At 40.1% G+C, this 19,358-nt stretch overlaps 1 protein-coding gene across 3 annotated transcripts in view; it reads left to right on the top strand.

Annotated features, from left to right (window-relative positions):
* FBXO42 (F-box protein 42) overlaps positions 1–19,358 on the top strand; it is a 120,381-nt gene that overhangs the window by 47,589 nt on the left and 53,434 nt on the right. For all 3 annotated transcript variants that reach the window (XM_010593078.2, XM_023552028.2, XM_010593079.3), the window contains 2 exons: positions 12,726–12,992; positions 14,520–14,636. In XM_010593078.2, the coding sequence (XP_010591380.1) occupies positions 12,743–12,992; positions 14,520–14,636 (367 nt within the window). In that variant the 5' untranslated portion in view covers positions 12,726–12,742. The remainder of the gene's footprint in view (positions 1–12,725; positions 12,993–14,519; positions 14,637–19,358) is intronic.

Here is a 19,358-nt window from a genome sequence, read left to right as displayed (position 1 = left end):
TCCCACATGGAAGGTTAGAATTCTGCCACTGAACCACCACTATTTGTCCCTTTGGTCATTTTTTTTTTTTAAGTACTTGGTTTTGAAAGGGAAAAAATTCATGGCAATTTCCTAGCCCAGAAAAATACGTATTTTTTCCCTTCTACCTCCCCCTCTAATTTCTACTGGGTCAGCCTTTTTGTTTAAAATTGCTGTTATATGTTAAATTGTTAGAATTATTTTATACTTTGTACATTATTACTGTCTCTTAAAAATCTGAAAACTCAATCGCTCATAAATTTGAACATTACCATTCCACTATACTTTTTCTACCAAATGATACGTTCTGCTGAGCCTAGAATGTATTGTTTTCTATTTAGAATTTTCAGAACTTAGTCTCTCCATTGATGTTTAAAACCAGTATATTTCTTTTGACCGTTTATACTTAGTAATAACAAACCCATATCCAAATATAGAGATAGAGAATTACCTGAGAACTGGTCCATTTTTGCCACTACTTTATAGCAGTCATAAAGTGCTTTCATTTACTATCAAGCATTGTAAAGAATAATAAGGACTGTATACTGATGGGTACTTTGGAGAAGTACTTTATTTTTGTTCTATTGAAGGGAATCTTAATTTGGTAGCATACCAATGATTTAATCATTAAAAAAAATTCAAAACTGCAGCTCATTCCTGTTATTAAATATGGAATGCTTTATAGAAACAGCTCTCTGAATCTGCTTGTAAAAACAATGAACAGTTTGCTAATAGCAACAGTAGTTATGCCAAATTATTCTATTTCCAGACTTTTTTGTCAAAACATTGACTGTCAGGAACTAAGAAGTCTCCAGATTACGAGCTTCTGTTAATGTAGATAAAATATTAAACAGTCTGTGATGTGGTAAAGGAAACCCTGGTGGCATAGTAGTTAAGTGCTATGGCTGCTAACCAAAGGGTTGGCAGTTCGAATCCACCAGGCGCTCCTTGGAAACTCTATGGGGCAGTTCTACTCTGTCCTATAGGGTCGCTCTGAGTTGGAATCGACTTGACGGCGCTGGGGTTTGGTTTTGGTTTGGATGTGGTAAAACGCCCATTGAGTAAAAATGTTTTTATTCTTTTGTCCTAAAGGAACAGTAATTCTAGTGTACCACTTTAAGAGACTATAACTTGAAGATCTTTCACCTTCCACCTTTCCTCATTTTGTTTTCTGAAATATTACCTATTCTTATTAAAAAAAAAAAAACCCTTTTCCGCAGAGTCGATTCCAACTCATAGTGACCCTATAGGGCAGAGTCGAACTGCTCCATATGGTTTCCAGGGAGTGCCCAGTGGATTCGAACTGCCAACCTTTTGGTTAGCAGCTGTAGCACTTAACCACTACACCACCAGGGTGTCTTCAAAGCTCAGCTCAAATGCTTCCTTCTGTGTAACTTCCTTATCACACTAGTTGGAAAACATCTCTCCCTTCCCTGGACAGCTTGTTTTCTACCACAGGTCATTTATTGTATAATGTCCGTGTCGGTGTTATTTATGTATGTGTCTTTGGCCCTTACTGGGGTTATATCTCTTTGAGAGCAAATACTGGGATATCCTCTTTGTAACTCCTCTGGCATCTAAACACAGTCTTTTTGCATGTAGTAAACGTTCTATTGATAGTTGTCGAATGCATGAAATAAGGTTGGATTTTATATTTTATCATTTTTGTACTTCCTATAACTTTCTCATTTGACTTGGTACAATGATAATAATAATAGTGGTGCTATACTAATAAGAAGGCTTATTTTTAAGGTAGTGCCTCATCATCTAGGATTGGTAGATTTGTTAATACTTATTTAAAGCAATGAGCAATGGGGAGATAATCATTGTTGTCTCTTATTGTTAAATCATTATTGTCTCCTATTGTTAATTCTTCCAAAGAATCGAAAGAATCCACATTTATAATCGTATCATGATCTTCTGTAAATCTCCCAGCCGATATTTTTAGGAGTAGCTTTTACTATTTTTAGCTCACTTTAGAGCTGCTGGAAACCCTGGAGGCGTAGTGGTTAAGAGCTATGGCTGCTAACCACAAGGTTGGCAGTTTGAATCCACCAGGCACTCCTTGGAAACTCTGTGGGGCAGTTCTAGTCTGTCCTGTAGGGTCGCTATGAGTCGGAATTGACTTGACGGCAGTGAGTTTAGAGCTGCTGAGGAGGGTATTTTCGTGAGTTTATGGAGACATTTGTACAAGGTTGCTGTTCTGTCCCTGAAGCCTCAGAAGCCCTCATGCTGAGGGATGACTTGGAGTGCTTCCAGCCAGGTAAGTTAACTCTCAGTGCTTTCTTTCATTATCAGTAAGAAGCTGCCTTCACTGCACCTTTTTCATCTTTTGAAAGTATGAAGAGTAAGTTTGATGGCATTTTAGATCTTCAGCCTCCTTTTAGGTAAATGAAGTGTATTCCAATTTGCATAAAGATGTGTTGCCTCTGAGGATTGTCAGGGGTTCAGTGTGGAAATCAAAGGCACAAATTAATCAAAACCACAAATCTTGCACTGGAATCTGGCAATGACTTTACATGGGTAATGAAATAATCTCGTTTCCATCTTGGTTTTTTAAAAAATTGATTTTAACTCTTTACAGGTTTATCAGTCTCCAACAGGTTCACAGTAGTTTGTTGATACCTGCTGTTTTACAGAATCTTTTATGGAGTAGGTGGGGAACTTTTTGTTACTTAGGGATAGGGTGGTTATGATTTACCTTGGGTCACACTGGCATTGAAACAGGGAACAGTAGCCAAATCTCCCAGCTTCAGTGCTTAACCTTAATTTATACCTCATTGTAATAGCGAGATACTGAGATTTTACAAGCAGGTTTGAATTTAGTTCAATAGAGTAGTTTTTCAGAAAGAGATACCACGAGGTCAGATTCTTTAGTACCATCCCTCTTGACCTAGCAAAGGGTCATTGGGTGGGGCTCAGGAATCTGGCAGCCAACTCTCAGGCCAGAATACACCTTAAAAGGTCAAAACTCAAGGAACTAGAGAGGTATATTAATTCTGACCAATAAAATATCTTGACAGCATCCAGCGACATATAAGGGTAGGGTCTGCTGTTTCCTGGATGGACTAATGATGTAATTTCTATTATAAAATGACATGACTCAGCACACGAGTGTTCTGGGTAGAAATGTCAATAAACCTTGCTCTCATTTGAATGCCTAGCACTAGGAAGGCAGAGATGCCTAGGGGAATGATCTCTCACCTTAAGGAGCTCAGATTGCAGTAAGTTGACTTCAGTTTGTGGTTACTCCCAAAGACTTGATCACTTTGAGGAAACTGTGAAGGTCTAACAGGTGTGAAGGGTGAGGAACATTTTCTTTTAAAGACTTTCATGAATACACTTAAATGTAAAATGTTTTGTAGGGCTTCTTTTGGCATGAATACAAGGAAAAACTATAACTCAGTTTCAGAATGCGTCTGTATCCTCTGGGAGTATGAGTGATGATTTCACTACCTAATCATGGAAGTGAAAATGTAGGGCTGTGCAGATTGGTGCTGGGCATGTAATTACAGAGAAATTGCATCTGAGCCCATCCCTGTGCGTTCTTGTTGTAATCTGTGCTCAGGGCCAAGTTATCAAATACCTCCTCAGGCCTGAGGTTTGATGTTCTTGTGGGTAGTGAAATGTTTGAATGGTGAGAATTGCTTAAAGCTGGGCATTCCAATAGTATGAATCTCTTTATGTAGGCCTGCTGATTGTATTTCGGGGAACCCTGATGGCGTAGTGGTAAACCACTATGGCTGCTAACCAAGAAATTGCCAGTTCGAATCCATCAGACGCACCCTCTGGGGCAGTTCTACCGTGTCCTATAGGTTCGCTATTAGTCGGAATTGACTCAACAGCAATGAGTTTAGTTTTTTTTACTGTATTTCAAAGAAGCCCTGGTGGTGCAGTGGTTAAGCACTCGGCTTCTAACTGAAAGGTCAGTGGTTTGAACCCACCAGAGCTCCTCAGGAGAAAGATATGGCAGTCTGCTTCCATAAAGATTACAGCTTTGGGACCCTACTTTGTCCTATAAGGGTCACTATGAGTCGGAATAGACTCGACGGCAATGGGTTAATTGTACTTTGAGAAGATTTGGAAAGGGAGTAAAAAATTGTTTTATTGAACCAGTTTATTTTGCTTGGAAGAAATGTTCGCAAAATAGTAATATAAATAACCTCTTGCAACCTCTGTTGATTTTTTTGTGAAGCAGAACCAAGATTCACAGTCTGTCAAAATCTTGTTCAGGAAACAACTATATATGAGGTGTTAGATTTAATTTAAGTGCGAAAGATACAGCCAAACTCAAGGTATTTGTTTCTTTGGACTCTTTTCCTTGGTAAATTTTAGGGCTGAGTGGGAAAGTCAATACGTTAGAGGAGATAGCCAGTGGGAGACAAGAAGTAATAACATACAGGGGAAAGAGTAGGAAAGAATATGGGAAGTGATGTTTTCCCAGTAGAAAAAAGCACTGTTACCCATTCTGATTTTTGCTAGAAAAAATTCTGAGTTTTGTTTCTATTTTACATGACTGTGCTTTTTAGAGTAGGAGTTAGGGTGGAAATGGGAAATCTGTTGATCAAAAGACCTTCCTCTAGTAAGTTCAGCACGTGGAAAAACAGTTTACTTAAAGGTAGGTGGGGCTAATTATCTAAGCTCAAAACTGTTGTAATACTCATCTGTACTTTAAGGGACTAGAGGGAAATGCAATAGTCCCCGTTTACCCCCAGACGAGGAGAATTTAGGATGCTCTCTTATTTCCAAACACCCACCAATTGCTGATGGTCATCAAGCTTCTAGCAACTGCTTTGGTAGGACACACTGCAGTATCGTGACCTTTACGCTAATTTGGAAGATAAATTATCTTGGAAGCGATTTCATGAGTTTTGTTTCCATGTTCCTTAAAGATGTACGTAATTAGTATTTGAGTTACAGGAGCGATAGAAATGAGATGGGAAGCTTGTAGTCTCCGCCCTCACCACTCTCCTCTCTCCCACCTTTTGGAACATTTCATATCTTTCTCAATGCTCCAACATAAATTTCAAGCTCTCACTTCTCCTATTATTTCTTATTCTTCTGATCAGTGGTAGAGGGGATGCTGGAAATTGTAAGGTGGGGTAGTATCATGGATTGAATTGTGTCCCCCAAAAGTATGTGTCAACTTGGCTAGGCCATGATTCCCAGAATTGTGTATTTGTCCACCATTTTGTGATCTGATCCCCTGTGTTGTAATTCCTAACCTCTATGATGTTAATGAGGCAGGGTTAGAGGCAGTGATGTTAATGAGGCAGGACCCAATCTACAGGATTTTGAGTCAATCTCTTTTTAGATATAAGAGAGAGAATTGACCAGAGAGAAGACGGACCTCCTACCACCAAGAAAGAAGAACCAGAAGCAGAGCCCGTCCTTTGGACCCGGGGGCCTTACATTGAGAAACTCCTAAACCCAGGGGAAGATGGATGACAAGGACCTTTGCTCAGAGCCAACAGAGAGAGGAAGGCTTCACTTAGAGGTGGCTCCCTGAATTCAGACTTCCAGCCTCCTAGACTGTGAGAGAATACATCTCTGCTTGCTAAAGCCATCTCCTTGTGGTATTTCTGTTATAGCAACACTAGATAACTAAGACAGGTAGCATAGTGAATATTCTGGTAGATGTGTATGGAGCAAGGGGAATAGTTGTATTAAAAAACAATTAATTGGGAACCAGACAAGGATGCAGTTTATCACTGCTCTTATTCAACATTGTGTTGGAGATCCTAGCCAGAGCAATTAGGCTAGATAAAGAAATACAGGGCATCCAGATTGGCAAGGAAGAAGTAAAAGTATCTCTATTTGTGGATGACATGATCTTATACACAGAAAACCCTAAGGAATCCTCCAGAAAACTACTGAAACTAATAGAAGAGTTCAGCAGAGTATCGGGATACAAGATAAACATACAAAAATCAGTTGGATTCCTCTACACCAACAAAAAGAACATCAAAGGGGAAATCACCAAATCAATCCCATTTATAGTAGCCCCTAAGAAGATAAAATACTTAGGAATAAATCTTACCAGAGATGTAAAAGACTCATACCAAGAAAACTACAGTACACTTCTCAAAGAAACCAAAAGAGACTTACATAAGTGGAAAAACATACCTTGCTCATGAATAGGAAGACTTAACATTATAAAAATGTCTTTTCTACCAAAAGCTATCTATGCATTTAATGCAATTCCGATCCAAATCCCAATGACCTTCTTTAATGAGATGGAGAAACAAATCACCAACTTCATATGGAAGGGAAAGAGGCCCCGGATAAATAAGGCATTACTGAAAAAGAAGAACAAAGTGGGAGGCCTTACTTTACCTGATTTTAGAACCTATTATACTACCACAGTAGTCAAAACAGCCTGGTACTGGTACAACAACAGATACATGGACCAATGGAACAGAATTGAGAATCCAGAGATAAATCCATCCACATGTGAGCAGTTGATATTTGACAAAGCCCCGAAATACTTATATGGGGAAAAGACAGTCTTTTTAACAAATGGTGCTGGCATAACTGGATATCCATCTGCAAAAAAAATGAAACAAGACCCATACCTCACTCCAGGTGCAAAAATGAGCTCAAAATGGATCAAAGACCTAAATATAAAATCTAAAACGATAAAAGTCATAGAAGAAAAAATAGGGACAACGTTAGGAGCCCTAATACATGCCATAAACAGTATATAAAACATTACTAACAATGCAGAAGCAAAACTAGATAACTGGGAGCTCCTAAAAATCAAACACCTATGCTCATCCAAAGACTTCACCAAAAGAGTAAAAAGACTACCTACAGACTGGGAAAAAGTTTTTAGCTATGATGTTTCTGATCAGTATCTGATCTATAAAATCTACGTGATACTGCAAAAACTCAGCTGCAAAAGGACAAGTAACCCAATTAAAAAATGGGCAAAAGATATGAATAGACACTTCACTAAAGAAGACATTCAGGTAGCTAACAGATACTTGAGGAAATGTTCACGATCATTAGCCATTAGAGAAATACAGATCAAAACTACAATGAGATTTCATCTCACTCCAACAAGGCTGGCATTAATCCAAAAAATACAAAATAATAAATGTTGGAGAGGCTGTGGAGAGATTGGCACACTTCTACACTGCTGGTGGGAATGTTAAATGGTACAACCACTTTGGAAATTGATTTGGCGCTTCCTTAAAAAGCTAGAAATAGAACTACCATACCATCCAGCAATCCCACTCCTTGGAATATATCCTAGAGAAATAAGAGCCTTTACAGGAACAGATATATGCACACCCATGTTTATTGCAGCACTGTTTACAATAGCAATAAGATGGACACAACTAAGGTGCCCATCAACGGAAGAATGGATAAATAAATTATGGTATATTCACACAGTTGAATACTACACATCGATAAAGAACAGTGAGGAATCTGTGAAACATTTCTTAACACGGAGGAACCTGGAAGGCATTATGCTGAGTGAAATTCCCAAATTAGTCAGTTGCAAAAGGACAAATATTGTATAAGACCACTATTATAAGAACTTGAGAAATAGTTGAAACTGAGAAGAAAACATTCTTTTGTGGTTACGAGAGAAGGGAGGTTGGGAGGGTGAGAGGAGGGGGTATTCACTAATTAGTTGGTAGATAAGAACTACTTTAGGTGAAGGGAAAGACAACAACACACAATACAGGGGAGGTCAGCACAACTGGACCATGATTTCAGGGGACATTTAAGTCAATTGGCATAATAAAATCTATTGGGAAAACATTCTGCATCCCACTTTGAAGAGCACCATCTGGGGTCTTAAACACTAGCAAGCAGCCATCTAAGATGCATCAATGAGTCTCAACCCACCTGGATCAAAGGAGAATGAAGAATGCCAAGGACACAAGGTAATTACGAGCCCAAGAGACAGAAAGGGCCACATAAACCAGAGACTGCATCATCCTGAGACCAGAAGAACTAGATGGGGCCCAGCTACAACCGATGACTGCCCTGACAGGGAACACAACAGAGAACCCCTGAGGGAGCAGGAGAGCAGTGGGATGTAGACCCCAAATTCTCATAAAAAGACCAGACTTCGTGGTCTGACTGAGACTGGAAGGACCCCGGTGGTCATGGCCCCCAGACCTTCTGTTGGCCCAGGACAGGAACTATTCCGGAAGCCAACTCTTCAGACAGGGATTGGACTGGGCAATGGGTTGGAGAGGGATGCTGGTGAGAAGTGAGCTTCTTGGATCAGGTGGACACTTGAGGCTATGTTGGCATCTCTTGCCTGGAGGGGAGATGAGAGGGTAGAGGGGGTTAGAAGCTGGCGAAATGGACACGAAAAGAGAGAGTGGAGGGAGAGAGTGGGCTTGTCTCATTAGGGGGAGAGTAATTGGGAGTATGTAGCAAGGTATATGTAAAAGTTTTTATGTGAGAGAGTGACTTGATTTGTAAACTTTCAGTCAAAGCACAATAAAAATTATTTTAAAAAAACAACTCAGATGCCCCTTCAAGAAAGGACTTGTTGCCCATCTGTAAGGTGTGTAGCTGAAGTTGTTGCCTCTTCAGGAAATACCTCAGCTTTGGTGCCTAGGTCGTGCTCTTCTCGGGACAGCCCCCAGACAATGGCTGAGTAAAGCTGTGACAGCTGAGGTCACGCATTTCTCAGGCAACCCACAGCCAGTGACCGAACAAAACAGTGATATAAGCACCTTGCCCTTTTTGCTGGTATTAGTTGTCTGGTCTGTTATAACAGCAGTGCCACAAGTGCATGGCTTTAAGAAGCGGAGATTTAGTCTCTCACAGTCTAGGAGGCTGGAAGTCCAAAATCAGGGCGTCAACTTCAGGGGCTGGGAATCATGGCCCAGCCAAATTGACACACACATTTTTGGGCGGACATAATTCAATCCATGACAAACAGCATAAATTAATTTTGCCTAGTTTAGAACTTAATATAAGTATTGTCATATAATATGCGCTCTTTTATCCTCTTTCACTCAGTATTATGTTTTGAGATTTATTCATGTGTGTGAATAAACGCTGAATGTTTCATTGTGTGTGAATGTACCACAATTTCTCTGTTCTACCGTTGATTAGCATCTCTGTCTGTCAGCTCTGAGGGAAGATCCTTGTCATTAACCTTCCCCAGTCGAGGAGCTTCTCAGCAGAGGAACCCCAGGTCCAAAGGATGTGCTTTTCTCCTGGCTCTTGTTTCTTGGTCGTATGAGATCCCCAGTGTCTCTCTGTTTGCTTTTCTGTTTTATCTCTCAAAAGAGATTGACTTAAAACACAACTTAATCTTGTAGATCAGGTCCTGCCTCATTAACATAACTGCCACTAATCCCACCTGATTACCATCATAGAGGTAGGATTTGCAACACATAGGAAAATCACATCAGATGACAAAATGGTGGACAATCACACAAAATTGAGAATCATGGCCTAGCCAAGTTGACACATTTTCGGGGGACACAATTCGATCCATAACACTGCCTAATACAGGACTCCCTCTAACTGGCCATCTTTGCTCCTTAGCTTTCTGTTAGACAGGCTTTTGCCAGGTCTGCATCATTGTCTGGTGGCTCCCCCTGCCCAATCCTGTGTCCTCCTCTTTTTTTCTTACAGGAGTTAACTCCTCATTCAACCTTTTTCATCCCTAATTCTGCTTTGGCATCTGCTTGTGGGAGAACCCAACCTACAACACAGTTGTTAAGTAAACCACTTCATTTTATTCATTTTGCCATTTTCACCTGAGGTTGTCCATGTACCATCATGGGAATGGTGTAAATAAGTTAACCTGCCTCTGCGTGTGTGTTTAAAATGTTACACTGCTCTTTCTAGAAAATTTTAGGAATACAGATAAGCACAAAGAAGAAAGAAAAAATTGTAATAGCTCCACTAGAGATAACTGCCGATAATGGCATTTTTAAAATAATTTTCATTGTGCCTTAAGTTTACAAATCAAGTCAGTCTCTCACACAAAAACTTACATACGTCTTGCTACATACTCCCAATTACTCTCCCCCTAATGAGACAAGCCCACTCTCTCCCTCTCATCTCCCCTCCAGGCAGGAGATGCCAACATAGCCTCAAGTGTCCACCTGATCCAAGAAGCTCACTCCTCACCAGCACCCCTCTCCAACCCATTGCCCAGTCCAATCCCTGTCTGAAGAGTTGGCTTCGGGAATGGTTCCTGTCCTGGGCCAACAGAAGGCCTGGGGGCCATGACCACCGGGGTCCTTCCAGTCTCAGTCAGACCACGAAGTCTGGTCTTTTTATGAGAATTTGGGGTCTACATCCCACTGCTCTCCTGCTCCCTCAGGGGTTCTCTGTTGTGTTCCCTGTCAGGGCAGTCATCGGTTGTAGCTGGGCCCCATCTAGTTCTTCTGGTCTCAGGATGATGTAGTCTCTGGTTTATGTGGCCCTTTCTGTCTCTTGGGCTCGTAATTACCTTGTGTCCTTGGCGTTCTTCATTCTCCTTTGATCCAGGTGGGTTGAGACTCATTGATGCATCTTAGATGGCTGCTTGCTAGTGTTTAAGACCCCAGATGGCACTCTTCAAAGTGGGTTGCAGAATATTTTCTTAACAGATTTTATTATGCCAATTGACTTAGATGTCCCCTGAAACCAAACCCCTGTCCCTGCTTCGCTGGCCTAAGAAGCATTCAGTTTATTCAGGAAACTGTTTTTGGTTTAGTCCAGTTGTGCTGACCTCCCCTGTATTGTGTGTTGTATTTCCCTTCACCTAAAGTAGTTCTTATCTACTAATTAGTGAATACCCCCTCCCACCCCCCCTCATAAACACAAAAGAATGTTTTTTTCTCAGTTTCAGCTATTTCTCAAGTTCTTAAAATAGTGGTCTCATACGGTATTTGCCCTTTTGCAAATGACTAATTTCACTCAGCATAATGCCTTCCAGGTTCCTCCATGTTATGAAATGTTTCAGAGATTCCTCACTGTTCTTTATCAATGCGCAGTATTCCATTGTGTGAATATACCATAATTTATCCATTCATCCGTTGTTGGGCACCTTGGTTGCTTCCATCTTTTTGGTATTGTAAACAGTGCTGAAATAAACAGGGGTGTGCATATATCTGTTCGTGTAAAGGCTCTTATTTCTCTAGGATATATTCCGAGGAGTGGGATTGGTGGATCATATATGGTAGTTCTATCTCTAGCTTTTTAAGGAAGCGCCAAATCGATTCCCAAAGTGGTTGTACCATTTAACATTCCCACCAGCAGTGTAGAAGTGTTCCAGTCTCTCCACAGGATAATGGTGTATTTTGATAAACTTCAGAGAAATGCTCAGTGAATTTTTCACAACTAAAACATCCATGTAATCAGTATCCAATTTATAAAGAATCCACCCAGAAGCTGACTTGGAACAGTGTGTTAGTCATTTAGTGCAGCTATAACAGAAATACCACAAGTGGGTGGCTTTAACAAAGAGACGTTTATTCTCTCACAGTCTAGTAGGTTACAAGTCCGAATTCAGGGTACCAACTCCGGGGGACAGCTTTCTCTCTCTGTCTGCTCTGGAGGTAGAGCAGCTTCTCAGGCACAGGGACCCCCGGTCCAAAGGATGTGCTCTGCTCCCAACTTTCTGCTTGCTTTCCTTTGCGTATTATTTCTTGAGAGATAAAAGGTGTTGTAGTCCACACCCCAGGGAAACTTCCTTTACATTGGATCAGGAATGTGACCTGGGTAAAGGTGTTACAATCCCGCCCTAATCCTCTTTCAGGTAGAATTACAATCACAAAATGGAGGGCAGCTGCACAATACTGGGAATCGTGGCCCAGCCAAATTGACACACACATTTTTGGGGGGACATAATTCAATCCATGGCAAACAGCATAAGTTAATTTTGCCTGGTTTGGAACTTGATACAAGTGTAGTCACAGAGTGTGAGCTCTTCTGTCCTCTTTCACTCCGCATTGTGTTTTAGAGATTTATTCATGTGGTTTCTTGCTGAGTAACGTTTCACTGTGTGCGAACGTACCACAGTTTCTCCGTCCTACTGTTGATGAGCATTTGAGTTTTTCCATGTTTTACTGTCATTTATAACACTGAACTTTTTTGTGAACTTGTGTGTATGTGTACGTATGTATGCATTTCTGGTGGATTGCCTGGATCTATTATAAATTTTTTTTTTTTTTTTTAACTTGTACCTTGTGTTTAGTATTTGAGCTAGTTAAGCGTATTCTTGGTACATTTGTTTTCCTCTTAAGTGAATGATCTTATGTGAAAGCCAGAAAAACTGTTTTCCAAGCCACATCCTCAGAATGTTCTTATTATTACTCTTTGCAGTACCCATAGTTAGTTTTTCCTTCTCAGTTTGATGCCGTGGGTCATTAGAATTGGACAAGGGAGGCTAGTTGGTATTCCGTTTGCTGTCTGCTAGTCAGACCCCTGAGTTAGAGCAATTGCTGGAGAACAAGTTTTCAGGCTTTATGGTTATACCAGAATTCAGCTGCCATTCTGGTTTTCAGTGGAGAGAAGAATGCATTCAGAAGCCTTCAGGGATTTGTTAGAAACCTAGGATGGGCTTGGTATGTGAGCTGTACCTGGCCAATTAAGGTAGCTCACAACTAGTGTGGGAAAGTGTTGAAGAGCAGATTTCATATTGAGCATAGAAAAGGAATCAGAAATCATGAACAGCTTCAGCACACGTGCCTGACAAATATATACTGATGTTTGTTACTTCCCAACTGTAGCTGTTGAGTGGAATGTCATGGCCAGCTCCTCGGACAGTGAAGATGACAGTTTCATGGCTGTGGACCAAGAAGAAACTGTGCTGGAAGGGACAATGGAGCAAGATGACGAGGCCCAGCCAGCATTGGAAATTGAGGAGACTAGGCATAACAGGTCCATGTCTGAGCTGCCGGAAGAGGTTCTGGAGTATATCCTGTCCTTTCTGTCACCATATCAGGAACATAAAACTGCAGCCCTTGTCTGCAAACAGTGGTATCGACTTATTAAAGGTACTGTGGAAAGTGGAAAGATTTATTTATTTATTTTAAATTAATTTTGGAGGAAAGATTTAAATTTCTAATTTCATTTTGTCTTTTCTCCCTTAAATTTATTGTCGTTATAAAATATAGTGTTAGACAATTAAAACACTGCATTTTCCTTTTCTCCTTGTCCTAATTAGCTTTATGAACAGCTTGAATACTGTAGTATTTAATCTCATTTGCAATTTTAAAATGAGGATTATTTTTCTGTATATTCTTAGAGTTGATTTGGTAAATTGTATTTTTCTAAAATAGAGAAAGTAGGGGTAGATATGTGATTATAGTAACAGCTAACCACATAGTTTTTACCATGCGCCAGGCACTGTTGTAAGTGCTTTACAATCTTCACAGCAAATTGTGAGAATACTGTTACTATCTCATTTTTACAAATGAAGCAACTGAGATTCAGTTAAATAACTTACCCAGGCTCACATGGGTCATAGATAGAGGATCACAGATTCACATCCAGGCTGCCTGGCTTTAGAACCCATGTGCTTAACCACATCCTGTCTCTCAGAGCAGCTAATTTTAGTAAATGTGGGATTGTGAAAGGCATTTACTGCTTGATTTTATTTTGATTTTATCCCTATGCATGTCTTATTTTTTAAATGTTCTTTTTGTTCTCCATTTTTAATCAAGATTTCAGCTAAATGTTGAGTTTGCTAGCTATATCGTATTTTTGACAGATAGCAGTTATTTGGCTTCAGAGGCAGCCAAAGAAGGAAAACTTTTAGGTCAGAGTCAGTCAATCTTAAAAATCTTTTCCTTGCATCAGGGTGGTTCTCACTAAGACCATGGTCCTTGTCAACTCCCCAAATTCCATCTGGAGGGCTAAAGATTAGCTTAGTAGATTAACATTAGTATAGATTGTTTGATGGGCCCTGTGCTCATTTGCTCACAACTGATAATTGGTGTGCACAGCCTGCTTTTGTTTGTGGGTTAATGTAGGAGAGAAACTGTTGAAATATGGTTTCACTCCTAAAATAAAGATGGAAGAAAATCACAGTCTAATCAAACATATGAATTTACCCTTAGGTTTTATTTGGCAATTTTTATCATTTTGATTTTTTTTTTTTTAAGAAAGATGAACTTTAACCTAGTACTCAGTCTTAGATCTTCTGGGGCAAATTACTGCCAAAACAGTTTTTTTCTTTCAGTCATTAAGTATGTCTTTTACTTATTACTGCATTACCTGGATTCAACATTTACAAGTCTGTAGTGTTCATTTTAAGGAGCCCTACTGGCGCAATGGTTAAGCACTCTGCTGCTAATTAAAGGTTAACCTGCCTGAACCTCTGTAAAATGAAAGGATTGGACATTCCAGTTTTGAAATTCTATGATTGTTTCTTTTCTTGGAATGAAAATTAAAGAAATTTGTAGTTCCTCAAAAAAACTTATATCTTATAAAAGTGATAAGACAGTTAATAGACGTAGTTCTAATAATTTGACTTACGAGTGAAGTCTCTAGGCTGAGGCACTTGCTGTTTTTGTCTTTAGGTGTAGCCCACCAGTGTTACCATGGTTTCATGAAGGCTGTCCAGGAAGGAAACATTCAGTGGGAGAGCCGAACTTACCCTTACCCTGGAACCCCAATCACTCAGCGGTTCTCACACAGTAAGTATTTACTGTGAAAGCAGAGAGTGCCCTGCCTATGATCATGTTTCCAGAAACTACTTTGGAGGCATGCGTTTTGTCTGACCTTAATGAAGATAATGTAAAAGGAGAGCTTATGTTATTTTTACAATCAGAATTAAGGAAGAGCATGAGCCTAACTAAATACATTGTAGGTGCTTTGTTACAATTTTGTGCTCTGCTTCTTGGATTTTTCTAGTATCTTCACTCCAAAGAGATGGAGGTATTATGCTTAGAATTTTAAACATCTGACATCATGTAAAGGGAAAACAAAGGAAAGGCGTACATGAAGGTATTTCTGATATCCTGCTTGGGGAGCAGCCAGAGTTGGGTTTTACAGTAACTGTTTATTTTACCACAGTCTCTGTTCAGCAAACACTGAATTTGGGGTCACATTTTGAATGTGAAGAGTACTGATTGTAAAATACAAATTTAATACTAAAATTATAAATAAAATGTTCTGGCAAATAGATAATAAAGTTTTTTGAATTCTAAAATTAACTCCATTTTATTGATTTTTGTAGACACTACTTGTGGTGTATTTAGGCCAGTAAAAGTATGTCTGTTAGCAGTTCCACATACAGAAAGCTCACTGGGGATAGGATGGGGGCCATGGAGGAAGTGGGGACTTCTTAGAAAGCTCTCCTAATTATACTTTTCACTGTATCACTATCCTACTCAAAAATTTTCAGTGCTTGTCCATTGTCTGCAAGATAAAATCTAAACTTAACCTTACATTCAAAGCCCTTCTTAATTTGATCTAAGCCTAAATTTACCACTTCATTGCCCCATTTTTCCCAAGAGCTCTCCTCTTCGACAGACTGTCACTCAACTTTTGCCACATTTGGTTTCTTCCTCCCTAGAGTATTCTCATCCGCTGTTTAGCTGATGCCTGCGTCTCCTTGAAGATTTAGTTGAAGTTCTGTCTCTTTCATGAAACCTTTTCTCAACTCTCTAACCCACAGAAAGATTTTTCTTATTCTGAGCTTATGTAGGGATTGTTTGAAATACTCATTTAGCACTTAACGCATGTTGTCTTTCATTGTTAGCTTTTATATGTATGTGTTTCTTTGTAAAAAAAAAAAAAAGAAAGAAACTGTATTTTGAGCTCTTGAGGGGAAGGGGTGTGTGTTAGTTACCTATGCTGCATAAAAAATATATTACCTCACAGACATCCTGAGGTTCAGGAATCTGAGAGTGCCTCATTAGCTGGATGGTTCTGGCTCAGGATCTCTCATGAGGTTGCAGTTAATCTGTCAGCCAGAGCTACGATCACCTGATGGCTTGACTGGGGCTGAGGGATCTGTTTCCAAGCTCTATCGAGAAACTGTTGGCAGGAGGTCTCAGTGCCTCACCATGTGGACTTCTCCACAGGGCTTCTCTTGACTTGGCAGCTGACCTCCCACAGACCCAGTGATCTGAGAGGAAGAGAGACAGAAAGAAACAGACACCAACACTAAAATGGAAGCCACAGTCTTTCACAACCTAATTGCCAAAGTGAATACCTTCACTTCTGCTCTATAGCGTCAGTCACATAGATCAACCCTGGTAAAGTGTGGGAGGAGATTGACCAAGGGTGTAAATGCCAAGAGGCGGAGATCCTTGGGGGCCATCTCGGAGGGTGGCTACCCCAGACCATGTGTTACGCTCTTTTGTATCCAGAGAAGAGTTCAGTACATAACTATAGCTCATCGATGTCTTTGAGATGAAATTGTGTAAATACTAAATAGATCAAAGGAGCAGACCAGATTATTGCTGTGTTTTCACTTCTCTAAAGGAGCTGTTTTTACTTGTGCTATTGCAAACTCCCCAGAACAGTAGATCTCAAAGTATGATCCTTGGGCTTCATGGGGAAGGGAGGCAACCCTGAGACCCTTTCAGGGCATCTGTGAGGTCAGAACTGTGTTTGTTTGTTTGTTTGTTTGTTTTAACCTGCGAGTATGTGACAGTGAAGAATACAAGTATTACTAGAATATTTTAGTGCCATTGCTTTCATTTGTGCTAAGGTTCCAGAAGTTTTATCTGCCATTGCTAAATGTCAAACCAGTACAAATGTCAACACAACGAAAAAGCTAAGTAATGTCTTATTATTTATGAATATAGTTTTGAAAGAGTCTTGAGTGTCCTCAGGGATTGGCAAAGCAAACTTTGAGAATTGCTGGAATAGACTATAATGGAATCCATGCTGAGAATATTTAATGAGACGACAGAAGGATCAATATTAGATCAATATTTATTGTTGAGGGAGGGGTAACTTCACTTACCTGCAAATAATTGGAGTTTGAGTTAGAGATAAGATTCCTGAAGACTGAGCACTGTTTTTTGGAACAAGCAGTTTTAGAATCCTAAGTGATGGAAATTGGATAAATCTGGGTAAAATAGAAACTAGGATAGGAAATATTCGGGGTGAATAAGTATAGCAACGGTGTAGCTGTCTGATGTAGTTACCCAGGTTTTGGAAAGGTTTTTACCTCCAAATAGAGGCAGTTATTTAAAGGGAAGTAGCAAGGGATAGTACAGTGAGTAAGCCCACAGAAGTTAGAAATTGGTGTATTTGGATACTTGTTTTTATTTGTTAAATTTCAAAGTCTTCACTTGAAATCTAGGAAAAGGTGCCATAGGTTAAAAGCAAAAAAACTAGTATCTCTGTCACATATCATTGTCTCTGACTGGCTTTCGTTGTCTCTTTCGATCTGTCTTGTTTTTTTTCCATCTGTCTCCACATCATCCTGTCTGACTAACTGGCAAACTGAAGAGGACATGTTAGGTGCTGTGGAGTGGCTTCAACTCATAGCGACCTTATGTATAACAGAATGAAACACTGCCCAGTCCTACACCATCCTCCCAGTTGCTGCTGTTTGAGCCCATTGTTGCAGCCACAGTGTCAGTTTATCTCATTGAGGGTCTCCCTCTTTATTACTGACCCTCTACTTTATGTAGCATGATGTCCTTCTCTAGTGATTGGACCCTCCTGTTGACGTGTCCAAAGTAAGCAAGATGAAGGAGCATTCTGGAAGAGGACCAGTACAAAGAAAAGGGCGCTTTTCAAATAGAAAACAAGGAATTCCTTGAATTTCTTTCCTTAGCTCCTTCATCTTCCTACTCTGTATTTTCCCTTGATTTCAGTCTTATTTCTTATCCCTAACTCAGATTGAGCTCTTGATCCACATTTCTAATTCTTTGCTCATGTTGCCACAGAGATACATAGATATTTCATATTCAGCCAGCTAAAAATATAACTCAGTAGGCCCTCCCATCACTGCCAAATTTTCTCCTCTCTGTAATTTAGTTAATGGCGTTATTATTTTCTCAGTTACACAAGCTTGAAATCTTGGTGTTGTCCTGAATTTCTTTTCTTTCCTCTGTTCAACAGACTCAAATCCTGTTGATTCTGTTCTATCTCTAACAATCTCATATCTGCCTTTTCTCTTCCCATCACCCCAATTTACTGTCTAAATCATTACATCTTTCCTAAATCATCGCAGCACACTTCTAAATGGTCTTCTTCCTTTTCCTCTCCTCACCTGAACCTGGATTAGACATTTTTGGCAATCATCTCTAAAACTGGGAACAGTGCCACTTCCTAGGACATTTAGAAATGTGTAAGGTGATTTTTTTTTTCTGTACTGGAAAGCACTGCCAGCATTTAGTGGGCCAGGGATGCCAAATGTCCTACAGTGAATGGGACAATCCCACAAAGAATTATCCTGCCCAAAATGACAAGAACCCTGTTGCAAAGCACTGCAGGTCAGAAACATGGAGCCTGCCTTAAAAGCTTCAGCTTTTCTTTATCACATGTAGACGTTTCCACTCCGCCTGGCCTTCAAGGCCCAAGCTTACCTTTACAGCCTGACTCACTGCCACATCCTTACGCTGCCAGAGCTCCAGCCACACAAGACTCCTTATAATGTCTTAAACTTCCCTACTTCATGGTGTTGCCTGGATGCCCTCCTTTCTCCCCTAGGCCTCCTTCTCCTTCCCATTGTTAATTGACTGAAATGTGCTGTCCTCTAAATCCCATCTCAAAGTCAAAGCCAGAAGCCATGTTCTTCACAAACTGCTCTCAAATTCCCACCATGGAGATTAAGCTTTCCCTCTTTCTCTGCTTATACTCCCCTAATACACTGTTCATCCCTTCCCCATATTATTTATTACCGTCTGCTTTTTACCGTAATTATTTGTGCAACAGAGGCTGCATACAAAAGAAGAAAGAGCTTTAGACTTGGGAGGCAAGTTTCTTGGTCCCCTAACCTGCAGTTTCCTCATCTGTAAAATGTGTGTGGCAAATCCCGTTTATGTCACAGGGTTGCTGGAACATTTAACTGAGGAAATACATGTGAGAATATGTTTTAAACTACAAAATGGTGGGATAATGATGCTGTCTCCTTCTTGAGATTGTGGTCTGCTTGAGGACAGGAAGGATCTATGTCTTAGACATCCTTGTACCGCTCACAGCACCTGAATGTAGCAAAGATATGAACAGTATAGCTTCTTTTCTATGCAAAAGTCTAGTATGAAAAAGTCTGGGGAAGTAATATTCCATACCAGGGGAGTGAGTCTCCAGCAAGTGCTCTTAGTTCTGCAGTGCTTTCTTGCTTTTCAGAAGCCAGTTCTCCTAGTTTTTTGGTGAGTATGTGCATGACTAATCATGCAAGCCTTAATTTATGTAGGATATCCTTTTTAGATCCATGTAGAGATCTATCG

The sequence above is a fragment of the Loxodonta africana genome, chromosome 3 (assembly GCF_030014295.1).
Source record: "Loxodonta africana isolate mLoxAfr1 chromosome 3, mLoxAfr1.hap2, whole genome shotgun sequence".
Taxonomy (NCBI): domain Eukaryota; kingdom Metazoa; phylum Chordata; class Mammalia; order Proboscidea; family Elephantidae; genus Loxodonta; species Loxodonta africana.
Note: the sequence above shows the minus strand (reverse complement) of the source record. Positions and strands in the feature narration are given on the sequence as shown.